Source organism: Canis lupus, chromosome 6 (genome assembly GCF_011100685.1).
Source record: "Canis lupus familiaris isolate Mischka breed German Shepherd chromosome 6, alternate assembly UU_Cfam_GSD_1.0, whole genome shotgun sequence".
Classification (NCBI taxonomy): domain Eukaryota; kingdom Metazoa; phylum Chordata; class Mammalia; order Carnivora; family Canidae; genus Canis; species Canis lupus.
This window is the reverse complement of record NC_049227.1, coordinates 33,620,674-33,638,805: the sequence shown is the minus strand read 5'-3', so window position 1 is coordinate 33,638,805 and position 18,132 is coordinate 33,620,674. Positions and strand designations below refer to the sequence as shown.

At 63.2% G+C, this 18,132-nt stretch overlaps 1 protein-coding gene and 1 long non-coding RNA gene across 4 annotated transcripts; one reads left to right on the top strand and one right to left on the bottom strand.

The window, feature by feature from the left end:
* Positions 1–892: 892 nt before the first annotated feature.
* Positions 893–12,495, bottom strand: CARHSP1 (calcium regulated heat stable protein 1). 3 transcript variants are annotated; one of them, XM_038540433.1, is made up of 5 exons: positions 12,431–12,495; positions 7,338–7,435; positions 5,452–5,616; positions 4,630–4,752; positions 893–2,681 (listed from the first exon to the last, which is right to left on the bottom strand). In XM_038540433.1, exons 3-5 carry the CDS (start codon positions 5,607–5,609, stop codon positions 2,519–2,521), a joined length of 444 nt encoding a protein of 147 aa, XP_038396361.1. In that variant the 5' UTR covers positions 5,610–5,616; positions 7,338–7,435; positions 12,431–12,495; the 3' UTR covers positions 893–2,518. The 3 variants fall into 3 exon arrangements, with proteins under 3 accessions (XP_038396361.1, XP_038396362.1, XP_038396360.1); XM_038540434.1 differs by lacking the exon at positions 12,431–12,495 and adding an exon at positions 9,132–9,151; XM_038540432.1 differs by lacking the exons at positions 7,338–7,435; positions 12,431–12,495 and adding an exon at positions 7,063–7,209.
* LOC111096306 lies at positions 3,871–5,222 on the top strand. Its single transcript, XR_005360923.1, has 2 exons — positions 3,871–4,119; positions 4,589–5,222. It is a non-coding gene; the product is annotated as an uncharacterized LOC111096306 (long non-coding RNA).
* Positions 12,496–18,132: the final 5,637 nt, after the last annotated feature.

Sequence of the window (18,132 nt, the reverse complement as noted above, 5' to 3'; positions counted from 1 at the left end):
CCTCCTGCGCTCCTGAGGGAGGGGAGAGGGAGGAAATGGGGTGACTCAGGATCTGCAGGACACTGCCAGGTGTCTCCTCCAGAGGACAGTGGGGCGGGTTTGGGTGAGGCAGAGGTAGCCTTGAATCACTTCCTCTCCCAGGGCTTTCTCCCCACCTCCCTCCCAGCTCCTTGACCTAGGCCCCATCAGGCCACTCGGGGCGGGCAGCCAGGCCCCCAGGCTCCCTCCCGCAGCCGCCCCACCCTTCACTCTTCACTGGAGCTGGATTCCCACACCTGCAGGTCTGGGCACTGCCTTCAACAAATCCCCTCACCCTGAAGAAATGCCCACTTCACCTTCTCCCTAAACAGGTTCAAGGGCCTGGTTGTAATTTTTCCTAATACGCCTTGAAAATCAGCACTGCAGTGAAAATACTCACCTCTGCACCCCCAGAAATCATCTGTCCTGGGTTGGGAGACACTGGCTGGGGGGAACGTTCCCAGCCTGACCCAGAGCAGCCCTGCCCTGCACCTCCCCGCTGCGCTCCTGGACACCCAGACCTCCTGCTGCCAAACTGCCCTTCTCTGGCCTTCTCTGGCCCGCCCTGGCCGTCGCCCTCACGGCTCAGGCTCACACGTTCCAGTGCAGATGGGGCATCCGTCCACAACTGCCGGAGTAAGTAGACTTTGTCATCACCAAGCCCGACCCTACAGCTAAGCTGCCCAATGCCTGAGAATGATGATTAAGGGGAAAGGGATGATCCCACTCGCTTATTCACCACCCAAAAAAACCAGCCCATGGAGCGGAATGACACAGAGGATGACTGTGCCTGTGTCCGCCCCCGTTCGGGGAGACGCCCTTACCTGCTGGCTTGAAGCCGCGGTCAGCCTCGACCTTCACAAACAACACAGCCTTGCACAAAACACACTTTATTGAGAAAAGGGCGGCTGGTGGGAGGAAAGATGTGCATGGAATCCTGGATGCCATTCCCAGCTCTGTCACCAACATCAGACGTCCTCCCAGAGCCTCGAGGAGCTTCTGTAAATGGAGACTCTCGTGTTGGAGCAGGGAGGGGTCTCGCAGAGCCCCGACTGTGTGCCAAGGCCAGGACCAGGCCATGGAGACCTCCAGGGGCCCAGAAGGGGGCAGGGGCACGAGAGGCCAGGAGGAAGCTGACCAACTGCTTGCTTCACTGCACAACACACTCAACCGTGTATCTTTTTAAAACTCACTAGTCAGCAAACTAGTTCTACCTTCTGACCCTTTCCAAGGGATGCCATTCCCAGACCGAAAGACCAGTCCACAGCCTGGGACACCTGATGAGGACCTTACCACCTCCCACCATCCCCTGGCCTGCCCCCGCGTGCAACATCCCCGTCTGCCCCGAAGCCAGCTTTAAAGCTGACAAGTGGATTCTGGACTACACATATTTCAAAAGATTATTACCCAGCTATTTCTATTTTTAAATCACAACTAACACCAAACCACCAAAAAGAAACTCCTAAGGATGTGATTTGGGAGAAATATCTACAAAGGTTTGAAATGTCGGCAGCGGAGTGCACACAGGGCTGGCTCTGGCTGAGAGCCTTAGTTATGCAAAAAGAAAGAAAAAAAAAATCCCAAGGAAAGAAAAAAAAAAAATCCCAAGCACTTCTTAACACCAGTTTTCAAGAAAAACCCATCACGGAAGGTGCATTTCTCCAACTTTTGAGAGGACCAGCCCTGCCCAGAAGCAAGCTGCTGACTCCCTTCTGGATGAATCTGGACAAAGGTCTGATTTTAAACAGAGACCCTCCCCCTTCTCCCACCCGCACCCACCACCTAAAGGCCAGGATATGAAATCCTCCCGAGTGATGACCACTCCTCCAGAGGGCAGAGGGAGACCAGCTTCTAGGAGAGGAAGCGGCTGAGCACGGCGTGGCCAGGGGGAGGGCTCCGGGCTGTGGAGAGAAACTTTTCCCCAGATGCCCAGTAGTGACGCTTCCACTTGCAAAGGCACCAAAGCACCCCTCCCCCGCCTCCCGCTCCCTGGCCCCAAGGAAGCAGTAGAGGAGCATCAGGAGAGCCTGGGGCAGGGCCAAGGAGAGGGACCAGGAGGGCGGACCCATGGGTAAGAAAGCCTCCCAGGAAATGGGCAAGGCCCCTGTCAGCCCCGGATGGACTGGACCCGGGGATTCTGAGTCTCCAGTCCAGGGGCTCAGAGGACTCTGTGGGCTGGGGAAGCGCCGCCTGACCCCACCCCCTGGGCTGGGATGGGACCCTCCACTCAGCCACCAGCGGTCGCCCCTCCGTTTTCCATGCTTTTAATGCTTTTCAGATGGTGAGAGGCTGTTGTCATGGTCAGAGGCTGTGCTGGTGGCTGAGAGCACCCCCGGGCCTGCCCCCCACGCTCCTTCCTCCAGGAGATACTTGAAAGGGACCATGTTCCCCCTTTTGAAGCCCCATCTCAAACGGCAGGTCAGCATCTCCAGTTTGGTCCTGCCTCCTCCTCCCCCCAGTCACCCACAAGGCCAGGAGAAAGGGGCGCTTCCGGCATCCCCTAGGAGCTGACGACATGGCCGGACCAGGTCTCGTGCTTGGTGCCCGGGGCTAGATGGGTGATGACCACCTCGACGGCCTGCAGCTTCTCATTCTTGGGAGGGATGGAGCACATCTTATAGGTGACCTCGTCGCCTTCCACGGGGACGTACTCCCCTTCCACGCTGCAGGGGTGGGGAGACCGCACTCAGCACGCAGAAAGGCCCCGCATGCCACACCCAGGACCCCTGCCCCTGCGGGGCAGAGGGCCACCCTTCCAGGGGAACCCTGCCCCCTGCCCTGCCACCAGAGGGAGCCACCATATTTCAGTGGCGACGTCACCCCTGGATATCACCCCTGGCCGTCACCCCTGGCCTCCCCGACGTCATCCCTGGATGTCACCTCTGGACGTCACCCCTGGCCTCCCTGACACTGAGGCCGAGAGCAGGCTCAGCCTACGCAGGTGCTCACACTCTGTCAAATGTAGGCGCCGTGGGCCTGGGGACAGAGAGCCTATCCGGGCCAGAGAGGAAGACGAGGAGGCCATCACGTCACAGGTGAGAGCTGGCACGGCCAGTTTCCAAAGCACCTGCGGCACACCCACCCCGGTCCCAGGAGCCCCCAGAAACCCAGATGCGTGCACCTCTGCCCGCCCCCACCCCCCGATCCCCTGGATACTCAGCAAACCTGCAGGGAGGTCCCTCTGTGCTTACAGCTAGGTCCACAAAGGGTCCAGGGAGATTCCTGGACTTACTACAGGCACGAGCCACCATCTCGCCCAAGGCCATGTGGTGCCCATCAGGCTGCCCACCCCCCCGGGGCGCCTCCACGAGGAAACCTCCCTTAGCTCTTGGAACTGGTCTGTCTGGATGAAGAGTCACATAGCAAATGGTGCTCCCCTTTGGTCCCCAGGGAGCTCAGGGAAACACCTGCTGCCCACTTCTGGCAGTGGAACCAGACATCCCTGAATCTCCACCTCCGATTGGCTCCCCGCCCCCACGTTTTCCCTACTAACCCATTTTTGCGCAGTGTGCCGTGCACATTCTTGTAAACCACTACACATCCTTTCTGGAAAGACGCAAGTACATCCACACGTGCGCTCGTACACACAGCAAATGCACCGCGTTGGCACCTTCCTCGAGTGTGCACCATAGAAGGGCTGGTGCAGTGCCCGATGTGTAAGAACGCGGGGGGGCGGGGGGGCTCTGGAAGGGCTCATTCGCCCATCCCAACGTACACCTGTGACAGTCCCCTACCTGTCTGCAAAAATGTGGCTTGTACGTATCGCCTGGCCTGCTGCGTGGGGTAGGGCTCAGGCTGCCACGGACTGAAATGAAAGCTCGGGGGAGGTGAGGGGGGTGCGAGAGGCCAAAAAAGGGGGCAGGGGTAAGGGGGTGCCAGATTAGGCCCCACACATCTGAGGGCGGGACTGAGGCACAGGCTGCTGGCCGCATTCCAGCCCCAAGGCCTCCGATGTGTGGGCCCCACCCTGGGCCTCCCAAGGGTTTCCACACAGGAAGGAAGGGCGTCAGGGAGCCAGCGCCAGGGGACGGTCCAGCTCCACACTTCCTTCCTGGAGCACAGGGGTCGCACAGCCCCCGGCCTCAGCAAGCGGTCCCCCAGGTGAGCAGACCAGACCCAGGCCAAACGCAGCTCCCAGGGGCGCCCGCCCACCCCACCCACCTCAGACCCATCCCAGGGGTTCTCCACGCTCTCTCCAGCTTGCTCTCTCCCCCACCAGCACCTGTGCACCTACGCCTGCACGCACAGCCTCCCCCACCCAGCACCTGTGCACCTACACCTGCACGCACAGCCTCCCCCACCCAGCACCTGTGCACCTACGCCTGCACGCACAGCCTCCCCCACCCAGCACCTGTGCACCTACGCCTGCACGCACAGCCTCCCCCACCCAGCACCTGTGCACCTACGCTTGCACGCACAGCCTCCCCCAGCACCTGTGCACCTACGCCTGCACGCACAGCCTCCCCCACCCAGCACCTGTGCACCTATGCCTGCATGCACAGCCTCCCACACACGCAGTCCCACACCCTCACATGCAGCGCCCACCAAATCCCGCCCTCCCCCTGCCTAGGCAGCACCTGCCCCAAGCCACCCAAACCACCCCTGACTCACTCGGAAATGTGCAGGAAGATGTCGGGGCCGCCATCGGCCGGGGTAATGAAGCCGTGGCCCTTGGAGCGACAGAAGCATTTGCAGACTCCTTTGTAGACAGGACCTTGAGAAGCCCGCACCGTCCTGACAGAGATGGGCAGAGTGAGATGGGGGGACCACCACCAGCCCTCCAAAACAGCCACCCACTCTTCTGGGGCCCACCCAGCTCATCCCTGAACACTCCCCCAAAAAGCTGTGCCCCAGCCCATAGCCAAGGCCACAATGTACAGCCATGCAGGCTGTGCACTGCACAACTCTGGGAGCCATTCACGCAGACTCTAATACGAGTGATCCTGATGACCCTGGCAAATTTTCTCAGGCCTCAGTTTTTCCATCTGGACAGGGGGTTAGACCAAAAGCTCTCTGAGCATCCCTCAAAGGATTAGTCATTAATTAACTGCTCCTGGGGCCCGAGATCTGGATCCGCCAGGCACCGTGCACGTCCTCTGCAGCTCTACGGCCAACCTGCTACTGTCCCCATTTTGCAGGTCAGGAAGTTAAGGTCCCACAAAGGAAGAGGCTTGTGTATGGTTAAAACTCAACGATTTAAGATCCCCCTGGTTTCCTGTGTGTCACTACTGCGGCCTGGGGCAGGCTCAGGGGCCTGTGGCAGTGCCCCGCGGAGTTTACAGGGTGCCTTCCCAGTCTCACCATTGCTCCTTCCACCCAACCTGTTTCCCCGTGTGACAGATGGGACCACTGAGGCACAGCGGTGGCCAGACACAATGGCTCTGGGCAGCTGACCCATCTCAGGAAGGTCTCCCACGCTAGCCCGAGACTCACGCTGAGAAGGTCCTGGTCCGGCGGGTGGGCAATGGGCTCGGGACCACGTTGCCCCGAAGAGGGGACGGTGACCGATCTCGGGACTGCTGGGTGTCCAGTAGCCCGACTGAAGTCTGGTGGGTGGGGGGCTGTGGCGGCGGAGGCGGCTCAGATGACATGGCTAACCTAGGGGGAGACGGGGGACTCTCAGGGGCTAACGCCTTGCCAGGAGGGCCCCAGGGACACCCCCACCTGACACCCATTGCTCTGGGCTGGGGAGTGCAGGCGCCAGGCTGGCCTGGCCCCTGCAGCAACCGTGGACCCCCGTGCCACCGGCCTGCCGGGAAATGCCTGCCTGCCCGGTGACAGGGGCGCCATCCGTCCCCTCTACGTCCCCAGCGCACAGCGCAGACCCTGGCCCACTCGGGGCTCTCGGTACCCGCGAAGCGGAAGGAGGGAGGCAGGGCAGGCTTGAGCGGCAGCCACCAAGTCACCCTCCAGCCACTCACCACCTGACCCGTGCAGGGCCGGGGGGGCGGGCAGAGGGAACGGCTCGCGGGGTCCCTCCAAGAAACCCCGGACCCAGCCGGGGAGCCACTGGCCCCAGGTCCATGCCTAGGGGCTGCCACGAGCCTGCACCAGGACAGCGAGCCTGAGGGACCCAAGGCGGCGGGCGCCACCGGCCGCTGGGGACTCCAGTTCCCTGGGTGACCCCCCGTGCATCAGGCGGGGGTGGGGGCACAGGGGGCTCCACAGCTGCTCCCTGCTCTGGCAGCCTCGCCAACAGCAGGACGTGGCCCCGCACTGAACACGTGACCACCAGGTAGCTGCTCCTGCTGGGCCTTGGCTCCAGCTCCCGGGAAAAGGCCCAGCGCAGGAGCCGGGGGGGCCGGCGTAAGGCCCTGTCCTCTCAGGGACCAACTCCCCACCTGCAAAGTGGGGAGCTGAGTGCACGCCTCGGCCCATGCGGAGACCCCGGGGGTAGCCCTGGGCTCACCCTCGGCCCGTGCGGGGACCCCACTCCTGGGCTCACCCTCAGCCCTGCACAGGGACCCGGGGACAGCCCTGGGCTCACCCTCAGCCCCACGCAGGGACCCAGGGACAGCCCCGGGCTCACCCTCAGCCCCACGCGGGGACCCGGGGACAGCCCCGGGCTCACCCTCAGCCCCGCATGGGGACCCGGGGACAGCCCTGGGCTCACCCTGGGCCCACGCAGAGCGAGGGGCACCACAGGCAGCCCTGCCAGTTCTGGGCCGCCTGTGGGGTTTTCAAATTTAAAACAGGGGTTTGGGACCCCCAGGTGGCTCAGGGCATGACCCCAGGGTCCTGGAATCGAGTTCCGCATCAGGATCCCCGCAGGGAGCCTGCTTCTCCCTCTGCCTGTGTCTCTGCGTCCCATGAATACATAAAATCTTAAAAACCGACGCAGCTCTCTCAGACCCGGCCTTCCAGCTGCTCTTGGAAACCGCCTGAAGCTCTGACGACCCTGAGCCCCGTCTGCCACCCGGTTCCATCACCTGGAGCGACCCCCCACCCCTGCCCCGGGGCCCCCCACTCCCCCATCCGGCCCTGGGTCTGTCCCGCTAGGAAGGGAGGGGGCCGCGGGCCCTCCAACGCCAGGGACACAGCTACCTCCTGACCCTTCTCTCCGCTGCAGCCGTGGCCAGGGAGGACCAGGGAGCCCCCACCTCACAAAGAGCCCGGCCGCGGGTGGGGGCCAGGCCTCCAGCGTGACCCAGCAGCGCAGGTCATAGAGTCCCGGAATGTTCTGACGCTCGGGGTTCCGCGGGGGCCCCCACCGGTGCCGTCCACACCCCCCAGGCCGTCCTCAGCAGCCGGGCACGCCTGGCCTCACGCCACCCGGGACACCGAAACCACATAACACACGCTAAGCCCTCAGCCTGTACCTGGCACACGGGAACAGCAACTGTCCTCGTAAGGTCACTCCGCAACAGGTGGCTGGTGCCGAGGGCCCCGCTCACGGCACGAGACACACGGCACGAATCTGGAGCCAGGGAATAAACAGCCAAATAAGTAAATAAATACAATCGTCACGGGTCCCCCAAAGGGCCGGTAAGAAACAGGAGGTGGAGGGTGACAGACAGGAGAGGCTGGTCCAGTGGGGCGCACGCTGGGCCCCGAACGGTGAGAATCCACCGTTTCAAAACCAGGGAGGCTCTTCCAGGGAGGGGCGCAGCCCGTGCAAAGACCCTGGGGTCGGAAGGGCCCGGGTGTGGCTGCGGGCCAGCGAGGCGGCAGTGTGGCAGGGCCCAGGGACGGGACACCAGCATGGGCACCAACAGCATCGTGTGCGCCCACAGTCTCCATGCCCGTCTGGCCATCTGTCTGTCCCGTGCCCCTTACCATGCCCACCTTCCCCTGAATCAATGGAACAGGCCCAAACTGGGGGCCCCCTTCTCTCCAGCCCAGCATCCCTGAATCCCCAAGTGCGCCCAACCCTCACAGGTGCCAAAGGGAGCACCTGGCCTCAGGGCTGGGCCACCTGAGGGCAGCCTAGGGTCCCTCCGAGTCCAGCCCTGGGGCTGGTGGACAGCGGGGTTCCCATTGGAACCAGGGGCGTCGGCTGGCAGCCACCGGGCACTCCGTGTCCGGCGGGGGAAGGTGACCGCCGCGCTCCCTGGGCACTGCCAGAAACTGGGGCGTGGAGGCCACCACCGGCTGGGGTGGGGGGACACGGGGAGGCCCTGGGACACCTCAGCCCATCTGAGGGGAGGGAAGGGCAGCTGGGGCAGCTGGGCAGGCCTGGCCGGGGGCCACCCCGCCCCCCGGGGGCCGCAGGGGACAGACGTGAATGGCCTCTGTGTGGGGGAGGCCGGGGCAGAGTCCAGCTGTAAGGAAAACAGCTGGGGGAGGGGGCAGCCTGTCACCGGGAGCCAACCCCGCAGCTGCTGCCTCCCTCCCCCACCTCCCCCGCCCCCTGCCCTGTGCAGACAGGGAGGGGCCTGCAGAGGGCCCCCCACCCCCCCCATAGGGAGAGGCCTGCAGAGGGTCCCCCACCCCACCCACAGATGAGGAGGGGCCTACAGAGGGCCCCCACCCCCCCAGACTCCCACCCACCCCACAGACAGGGAGAGGGTTACAAAGGGCCCCCTACAGCGCCCAGATAGGGAGAGGGTTCCCCCACCCCCCAGACGAGGAGAGGGTTACAGAGGGCCCCCCATCCCACCCCACAGACGGGGAGAGGGTTACAGAGGGCCCCCTACCACCCCCAGATGGGGAGAGAGCCCCCTACCCCCCCAGATGGGGAGGGGCCTACAGAGGGCCCCCCATCCCACCCCTAAGAGACCAACCCCAACAACTCTCCCAGGTGGCCAGACTCGGAGGAGGCAAGGCCCACCCTCTGGGACACCCCCCCCCTCAGGGCACACAGGTGCCTGAAGCCCAGAGCCCACCTGGACCCAATGTCCCCAGTGTCCCAGTCGGCGCCCACCCCGCGTGGGCCTGTCACTGGCTGTGTGAGGCCAGGTGGGGCCATGTCTGTCCGGCAGGCACACGTCCCCCCCCACTTCCCCCCCCTCCCCCCCGATCGGCCACCAGCTCGGCCACCCGAGGACTCTGTCCCGCGTGGGCCCCGCGCGCACAGGAAGCGGACCCGCAGTCAGCAAACCCCTGCCCTCAGGAGCTCAGGCCTGGGCCGGACACCCCCAAGCTCAGTGTCCTGGAGCCAGCACCTCACCCACCTCCGTTCGACCCCACTTCACTGATGGGAATACTGAGGCGCGAAGGGTCCAGTCACCTGGCTCCCCCAGCCGGCAGGGACCTGGGGAGGCTGCACGGAACTGGGGAAACAGTCCAGAGAAAAAGCAAGGAGGGGAGGGAGCGTGGGTGAGCAGCTGCATTTCCAAAGCAGGGGTCTGAGCAGGGGGTTGGGGGGGTCGGGGTGGGGGCAGGCTCCCTTCCCTCACTCAGCTCCCACCCCAGGTTGTACCCGGAGCCCAGGGCCAGGGCAGGGGGACCCAAGGTCTAGAGTGTGGGAGCCAGGAAACCACCCCCACCCCGCTGCCCTGGGGGAGGGGTGTGTCTGCAGGGCCTCCTGGGAGAGGGGGAGGTGGGGGCCTCAACCCAAAATAGCCTGTGAAATTTTCCACAGGCCACTGGTCCTCCCATCAGGGTCTCAGAGTCCAGCCAGGCACCAGGCTCTGGCCCTCCCAACCCCTCCTCTCAGCCGACCCACCTATCTGGGGACTCCGGACACCCCTGCGGGCCCCGTTAGCCCCCACCTCCTGCCCTGAGAACCCACCAACCATATCAAGGAGCAATCAGTCTCCAGCCAGGAGACTGGGAGTCTCCACCCCAGGGAGGGGAGCCTACCCCAGAGAGGGGAGCCTTGGCAGGGTTCTCACTCATTGACACTTTAGTGAGAAAAAGTTTGCCCTTTACTTCTCAAGGCTCCATTCTGGGTAGCTCTCACACCTCTCCTGGAGGGCAGGCAGATGGGGGGGTGGGGGGAGCTAGGGGAACAAGAAGTGGGGTTCAATCACGTTGGGTGCTTGGCAAGGCCAGTCCACTCCAAGCCTAGGCTGGAAACTGGGGATGTCTGGGCTTTGCGTGGGTTTCTGGCTGGGGAAAGCCTGGGCTGGGCATTGTGTGGGGGCACTTCCCAGCTGCAGGGCCAGGCCACTGTTGGTGGCACGTGGGGATGGCTCCCGAGGGGCCCACACAAGAGGGGACGGGGCGCCGGAGAGCCCCCCTCCCCCGCGGTCAGGAAAGGGGACAACAGTGAGGCTGCGCTCCTCATTCACCCAATGTCCAGCGCCCACCACCCACCAACTTCCATGTCAGGCTCTACGCTGGGCATTCACTCTAGATTCATCCCCTAGATGGTTTACAGGTGTGGAAACTAAGGCACAGAGAGGGTCTCACACTTTAGTGTGCCCTCGAGTCTGTGCCGATGGTGGGAAGCCGCACATCTGATTCCGAAGGACAGGAATGGGATTGTGTGGCTCTAAGGCGCTGCCACCAGGGAGGGAGGGAGGGAGGGAGGCAGCTGCTGCTGGGCCCTGGTCCCCGTCCCTGATCCCCGGACACCCAGCGGCACCAGAGTGGGCTGGGTGCGACCTGCCCACGTCCACAGCCAGCGGGTGGCAGGGCCGGGGCTGAAACCCCGAGTGAGAGGGTGGAAGGGAAATGGGGGGGGACACAGGGGTGAGGCTCTGCATGAGTCACCAAGTTACCCCAGGGCACCCGGGATTCCTCCTTTGTAAACTGAGTCTGAGACTCGCTGCCTCCCTTCCCACCTTCCGCCCAGCTGGGCCCCAGCCTGGCACAAGGGAGGGCTGGCGACCGCGGCCACGGGACAGCGGGGTCCCAGGAAGCAAGAGGCCCCAGGAGGGGACCCGAGGCAGCCACCTCCCCCTCCATTGTTCAGGAGAGGACGGAGGGGAGGCTGGGGAGGGGCAGGGGAGGCCGGGGAGGGGCGTGGAGGGCGAGCGCCAGCCACCGCCCGGAGCAGCACAACAAGGGGGTGGTCAGATGAGGCCGAGCCCAGCCAGGAAGTGCCCCCCCAGCTCCCCCAGAGTGCCGGGCGGAGGCCGGAAACCTCTGGGCTCCTGCGTGGCCTCCGGACCCCCCCTTCTGCCCCCTGCACCCCGACCCCCCCACCCCCACCGGCTAGGACCAGCCCCACGGACAGAGAAGGTCCCCCAGCACCAGCCCCCGCCCTGCCCACCCGGAGCCAGCAGTCGGCCTGCACCCCATCACCCCCAGGTCACACACCCCTAAGCGCACCCCCGCCTCCATCCCCCCGGAGCTTGGGCGGCTTCAGGCCCGGGCTGGGCTCCCGCTCCCCCTATGACCCCGTGCCAGCGACCTCCGCGCTGCACGCCTGTTTCCTCATTTGTCACCAGGGACAGTAATGCAGCTCCCAGGCCCCCGGACGCCAGGCAGACGGCGCCGGCTACAAAGGGCCCGGCGACAATACCCCGGCCCCCGGGGGTGGAATTGTCCGGCATGGGGCGATCCAGGATAATCCCTGCCATTGCTGTCCTTGCTGATGGGACACAAACCAAAAGCCCTGACTTGGTCACTTTGCGGGACAAAGAAACACGGCTCCCCTCCCCGAAGGAACCCACCCTCCGTGGTGACCCGGGGCGAGGGGAGGCTGCGTGGGGTCTGAAAAGGGTCCCTTCTGGGGGTGGGGAGGGGTCATTCCTGGCAGAGGCACCTGCCGGTGCCAAGGCCCAGGGGCAGGAAGGAGGCTGCGGGCCGGGGAAGATAACAGAAAGCCCTGTGCACAAGTTTGGGGCTCAGGCAGCCAGCGGACGGTTTAAAGGCGGCGGTTGATCTGAACCGGTTGTTTTTACGCGTTGCCTCTGGCTTCGGAGCGGCGAGGGCTGGGGCGGGGCTGGGGGGACAGGGCTGGGGGCGCAGACACAGAAAGACCAAAAAAAAGGCAAGTAAATCCACGACAGCCGCCAACGTTTCTCCCGGGACTGGGCGAGCCTGCTGCTTTTATTCTCTCTCGCCCCGTAGCGACTGGAGTTGCAGCACGAGTGTGCAAGTGGGGAAACTGAGGCTCCTATGCGGCAGGGAGGCACGTCCAGCGACGGGACCGGGGGCCCTGGCTGGGCTCGGCGGATCCCCGCGCCCCCCTCACCCCCCCACCCACCGCACCCCAGACACACATCCCCTCCGGCCCCAGAGAAGAAAAAGAAAAAAAAGAAGAAGAAAAACCAAACAGCCTTGCATTTCCGGCCTGCAGCCGGGGTCGCCGGCGGGGCGCGGGGCAGGTCTGCGGCTCCGCCCAGGCCCCCCGCGCGCGCCGCCCCCACGGCGCCCCCGCCCGCGCGCCGCCCCCACGGCGCCCCAGGTCCCGCGCGGGAGGGCACCGCGGCGGCCTAGAGCCCCGGCCCGGAGCCCCGCGCCTGCACCCGGGCCGGCCTCGGGGGCGGCGCACGGAGGCCGAGGCCCAGTCCCGGCGGCTCCCGCCGCCCCGGGGCGCGCACCCCGCCCCCCGAGGGCGCCCCGAGAAGCTGCCTACCCGCGCCCCGCGCCCCGCGGCGACCCGCTCGCTCCGCCAGCTGCTCGGCTCCGACTGCGCGGGCGGAGGGGCCTGGGGGCGTGGCCGGGGCGTGGCCGGGGGCGTGGCCGGGGCTCTGGGCCACGCCCCCGCGAGCTCCCGGCCAATGGGGCGGCGGGGCGGAGAGCCGGCGGGGGGCGGGGCGGGGCGGGGCGCGCGGGGGCAGCCCGACCCGAGCTTTGTGTCCGCGCGCGGGCCGCGGGGCTGGCGGGGGAGCGCGCACGGCCCCCCCCGCCCGCCGCAGCCGGAGTCCGGAGGCCCGGGGCACCGAGCACAGGGAACCTGGAGCAGGAACGGGAGCAGGTGGAGGGAGCGGCTTCCACCTGGGCGCCCGCCTTCAGCCCAGGGCGTGATCCCGGGGTCTCGGGATCGAGCCCCGCATGGAGTGGAGCCTGCTTCTCCCCCCTCTGCCTCTCTCTCCCTGTGTGTCTCTCAAGAATAAATAAATAAAATCGTAAAGGAGGAAAAAAAAAAAGAGGGAAAGCTATTGGTTTGTTCTGTTTTATTCTTAACGTGCACCCCCCTCCTAGAGTACTGGAGTCCCCTGTCTTATGCAGGCAAAGGACAAGACTCTCAGGTTCCAGGATAGGAAACTGAGGCACAGTGAGAGGTGACGGTCACCCCCCACCCGCCGCCACCTGGTCACACTGAGTCGCAGCACGGGGGTGGTGGGGGGAGCCCCTAAAAGGGAGCCCAGCCCTGGAAGGAGGCTCCGGTTGGTGGAAGGGGGGAGGAATCCCGACGCTGTCCTGGCACTAGGAGGGGAGGTGGCACTCGGGTGCCTGCCTCTCAGTCTCTCCCTCCCTTGCCCACAAAGAAGAGACCACTGGGGACGCCGCAAGAAGACAGCTGTCCCCCAGCCAGGAGGAGGGGCCTCCACCAGGACACGAATTGCTGGCACCTTCATCTGGAACTTTCCATACGCCAGAGCTGTGAGAGGTCGGTTTCTGTGGCATGTGCCACCCAGCGTCTGTGGTGTTCGGCCTTCCTCTTCCTTCGCCACAACTAGCCATAGGCTCGGAGAATTTCACACCCAAATTTGGTGCAGTTCTGGTCTTCAGTCATTTGCTGCCTGTGTTGTCCGCCCCCAGGCTCTGTTTGGGGTGCGGAGAGCATCCAGAAGCAAAAAGTGCTCACCCAGTACCCACCCAGGAGGAGTCACCTCCCGGTGAGACAGCAGGTGAGACAGCAGGCCAGGGGGGTGAATAAGGAGGGCCAGCTGGGGGGGCTGGATAAGCCTCTGTGGCTCAGCGAGTGCCCTGCCCTCGGCCCTGTCAGATAAGATAGGTCCCAGGGAGGTGTTCTCTCTCCCAAATTGTCACGGCGTGAGCCTCCTGCAGCCCGAGACATCAGGCCACCATCTGATGACACTGGCCCAGTGGCCAGACTTGAGCCAGCCGCCGATGAGGAGATCCGGCCTAACTTTTCTGATAAAGACCAATCACCTATCCAGCCACGTGACAAATATTTATCACACATGTGCCCTGTTCCAAGCCCTGGGCTACACAAAACTCATGTGGGTCCTGTCCCCACCCCCAGAGAGGCACAGTCTAATAGGGGAAGCAGATGTTAAACCAGTCATCACAATGTCAAATAAAATCCAGCAGTACCCACAGCAGGGACAGTCGTCGGGCTGGAGAAGCCAGGAGAGGCTTCTCTGGAAAGTGCTGGCTGACCTGAGATCTTCTGGAAGATCAAGAACTAAACAAAGGAAAGGACATTCCTGAGGAAGGTTAGAGCAAGTGCAAAGGCCCTGAGGCAGAGTGCTGTAGGGCTGGACTCAGAGAGAGAGAGAGAGAGAGAGAGAGAGAAAAGGAGTGTGAGGTGAGGGGGCAGGAGCCGGAGTGGGCTAACTTGATGGGTCTTAATTAAGGAGCTTCATTTTGTAGAGGGATGGCAGCAGGTGGGGTCTAAAAGCAGAGGTGAGGGGCACCTGGTTGGCTCAGTGGTGGAGCATCTGCCTTCGGCTCAGGGCGTGATCCCCGGGTCCTGGGATCGAGTCCCACATCGGGCTCCTCACAGGGAGCCTGCTTCTCCCTCTGCCTGTGTCTCTGCCTCTCTATCTCTCATGAATAAATAAATAAATAAACTCTTAAAAAATCAATGAATGGATAAGTCAATAAATAAATAAAAGCAGGGGTGAAGGGAATCCCTGGGTGGCTCAGCGGTTCAGCTCCTGCCTTTGGCCCAGGGCATTATCCTAGAGTCCCAGGATCGAGTCCCACGTCAGGCTCCCTGCATGGAGCCTGCTTCTCCCTCTGCCTGTGTCTCTGCCTCTCCCTCTCTCTCTCTCTCTCTCTCTCTCTCTCTCTCCCTCTTTATGTCTATCATGAATAAATAATAAATAAAATCTTAAAAAAAAAAAAAAGCAGAGGTGGAGACTCCCTCCACCCCAGAGTTTAACTCCACCCACCTGCCCCCCCCCCCTCCCCGTCCCTTCCCACCATGACTTGGGCCTCCACCGTCTCACCAGGAGCAGCCCCCTCCCATGGTTTGTGCTTCCCCCTAGTATCGGTGCCCATGTGTGTTTTCTGTGCAGCAGCCCAAGTGAGCCTTCAAAAGCAGAAATCCAACTGCTACTAAAGAAAAAATTGCTTATGACGTTTGTTAAACACGGTGAGACGCACTTTAGTCAGGACTGCGGTGAAGGGTGCAGGGGCCACTGCCATGGGGTTCTGCGGTAAGGGAGAGGGACGCAGCCCCGCTCCACGCACGTGGCCGGGACACGTTGGGGGGCGGATTTAGGACAAGCTGGAGATGGGGAGGTGGCTAGGAGGGCCCCCCCAGGGGCAGGGGGCGGAATGTGGCTGAGTGGCCCCGCAAGATCCTTGCAGAACCAGGCCTGGGCAATCAGGCCTTCCATGGGAGGTGGCAGGGGATGAGGAGCTTGGGCAGATCCCTGGGGCTGGGAATTCTGGCTAAACCAGCCTGACGGGATTCTTGCCAAAACTAGACTCCATGGAAAGGATCAGAAGCTCAAGTCCAGCCTAGTAGGGCAGAGGGTGCAGAGGGACGTAAGTGAGGTCTGGTTGGGGAGAGAATCTTGTCACCATGCCCCTCCCCTGCTCAAGACACTTCAGTCACTCCCTATTGCTCTTTATTTTTTTTTACGATTTTATTTATTTATTCATGAGAGACACAGAGAGAGGCAGAGACACAGGCAGAGGGAGAAGTGGGCTCCTGCGTGGAGCCTGACATGGAACTCGATCCTGGGACCCCGGATCACGCCCGGAGCTGAAGGCAGACGTCAATCGCTGAGCCACCCAGGCGCCCCCCTATTGCTCTTAAATGCAAGCCAGACTCTGCTGTGACACCTCAGATTGACTCCTCATAAGAAAATGCCAGCAAGGGCACCCGGGTGGCTCAGTTCTGAAGCGTCTGCCTTCGGCTCAGGTCATGATCTCAGGGTCCTGGGATCGAGCCCCACATCAGGCTCTCTGCTCAGCAAGGAGTCTGCTTCTCCCTTTGCCTCTGCTGCTCCCCCTGCTTGTGCTCTGTCACTGTCTCTCTCAATAAATAAATAAAATCCAGGGACGCCCAGGTGGCTCAGTGGTGGAGCATCTGCCTTTGGCTCAGGGCGTGATCCCAGGGTCCTGGAATCGAGTCCCGCATCGGGCTCCCTGCAGGGAGCCTGTTTCTCCCTCTGCCTGTGTCTCTGTATCTCTCTGTGTCTCTCATGAATGAATAAATAAAATTAGAAAAAAAAAAAAAAAAACACACCAATGCTCCAGAGAGGGCCCCAAGGAGGAGCCCAGGCCGGCCTCCAGCCTCCCTCGTGGGGCCCTGGGTCCCGGCGACAGACCAGATCTAAGCCGGCTCCCCCGCGGCCTTGAAGTGTGGCCTTGGGCTGCAGGACACAGGGTAGGACAGGAGTCCTCAGCCCCCAGGGCAGCCCCTGAAGGGCAGAGGGGAGGGGCTGCACAGCTCTGGCAGAAGAGGCATCACCGGCAGTGCAGGCTGGTGCTGCCCCCTGGTGGCTGTGGCCTCGGTGGGGGGCTGCTGAGGGCACCCCGTCAGCTCTCTCATTGCTTCCCCCTCAGGTCACCTCAGTGCACAGGCCGCAGCCTGGGTCTCAACCCTTGGGAGCGGGGACCGCCGTCCCCCCAGAATCCCCAGACAAGGGGGCTGTCCCCACCCCACGATGTATAGCCTCAGCTCTATACGAGGACCCTGTTTGCTGGGGCAGGGGATCCAGGGGATTTTAGGCCAGTGGAGTACGGGGGGGGGGGGGGGGGGGGGGGGGGGGGGGGCGATGAGTGGAGCCTGCAGCCCATTCCTTCCTTCCTTCCTTCCTTCCTTCCTTTACTGTCTCTCCGTCACTCATTCGCACGTCCAACCTATGTTAACTGAGCACCTTCTGCATGCCGGGTGCTGGGGGGTGCAGCAAGGTCAAACCTCAGACACCAGCACATACAGGGGTGTGGACAGGCTCTCGAGGACGTGCCCCCAATCCTGCCGTGGAACAGAGAAGAAGCGATGGTGAGCTGTCACCAAGTGGTGGTAAAAGGGCCCGGCCATGCAGGCAGGAACATGGAACTGGAAGTTTCAAGACTGTGGGTTGGGGGAGCCACAGGCATTGATTGCTAAGAGAGCGAGAGCAAGAGTGAGAGAAAGAGAGAGACAGAGACTGAGATCAGAGGGACAGCTGGGGGGGGTTGCTGGAGCCGGGCCCCCACCTGAGAGGTGGTGTCCATGAAGACAACACCTTCGTGGGAATTAAGCAAGGGCTTCCTCCAGACGCCCCTTTTTCCCCATCAGCTGAGAAGCAGTTGTAACAATGCACAGATCTGCCCCGCCCGCAATGTGCGAGGCACCTTCTAGGCCAGCCCCCCAACCGCCCTGTGCACAGACGCCCCCCACCCCCCGGCCCTTGGCCGGTGGCACCTCCACTTACCACACCTCGCAGCTGGCGTCCTGGGCCGCGCTGATGCCTCCGAGGAAGCTGGTCTCCCCAGGGAGGGAGCTGGGCGCCCAGGCACGTGGAACCTCCCCCCATTCCCAGCTGGAGCTCCTCCACCAGGGGGATGACTGCGACCAGCAGGTGGCACTGCGGGAGCCCGGGGACAGCCCGAGGACAGCCCGGGGACCTTATAGATGCGTATATATTAATAAAGCAGGTGCTACCCAAGCGTCTCTCTCTATCCCTCTCTAGGTTCCATAAGCTGGACTGTAGCGACGGTCCCAATTCTCCCTCCCTCCTGATGATGTCACGTAGCTTTTGGCATCCCCATCCTGGGAGGGTGACCTGGGCCCTGCTACCTTTCTAGAAATGGGGGTGATGCAAGCTCACCCACAGCCACTGGCTTTAAATGCCCACAGTTCCAGCAAGCAGCAGAAACCCAGTGGTCTGTATCTGCCCCAGTTCCAAAGTCCCGCACAAGGAAATCGGGTTGGCCTAAGCCAGGTCGGGCTTCCACCCGCTTCAACCAGCCGGGCCCTGGGGTGGCAGGAAGGGCTGTCGCTGCCCGTTCCTGGGGGCGGGCAGGGGGCTCAGAGACGTGAGCGCGTGGCTCAAGCATAATCCTGCCCATAAATACCACAGCGCGGTGCTGCGTCATGTAAATAAGTCTGCTCTGGGGGAGCCGGGGTGGCTCGGTCGGTGAGGCGTCTGCCTTCGGCTCAGGTCATGATCCAGGGTCCTGGGACCGAGTCCCTCATGCATC

Coding starts and splice junctions, on each gene's coding strand:
- CARHSP1 (XM_038540433.1), bottom strand. CDS start 5,609: ATGTCATCTGAGCCGCCTCCGCCGCCACAGCCCCCCACCCACCAGACT. Junction 4,753..5,451: donor CGGACCAGGACCTTCTCAGC/GTGAGTCTCGGG, acceptor CATCTCTGTCAG/GACGGTGCGGGCTTCTCAAG. Junction 2,682..4,629: donor ATCTTCCTGCACATTTCCGA/GTGAGTCAGGGG, acceptor CCACCCCTGCAG/CGTGGAAGGGGAGTACGTCC.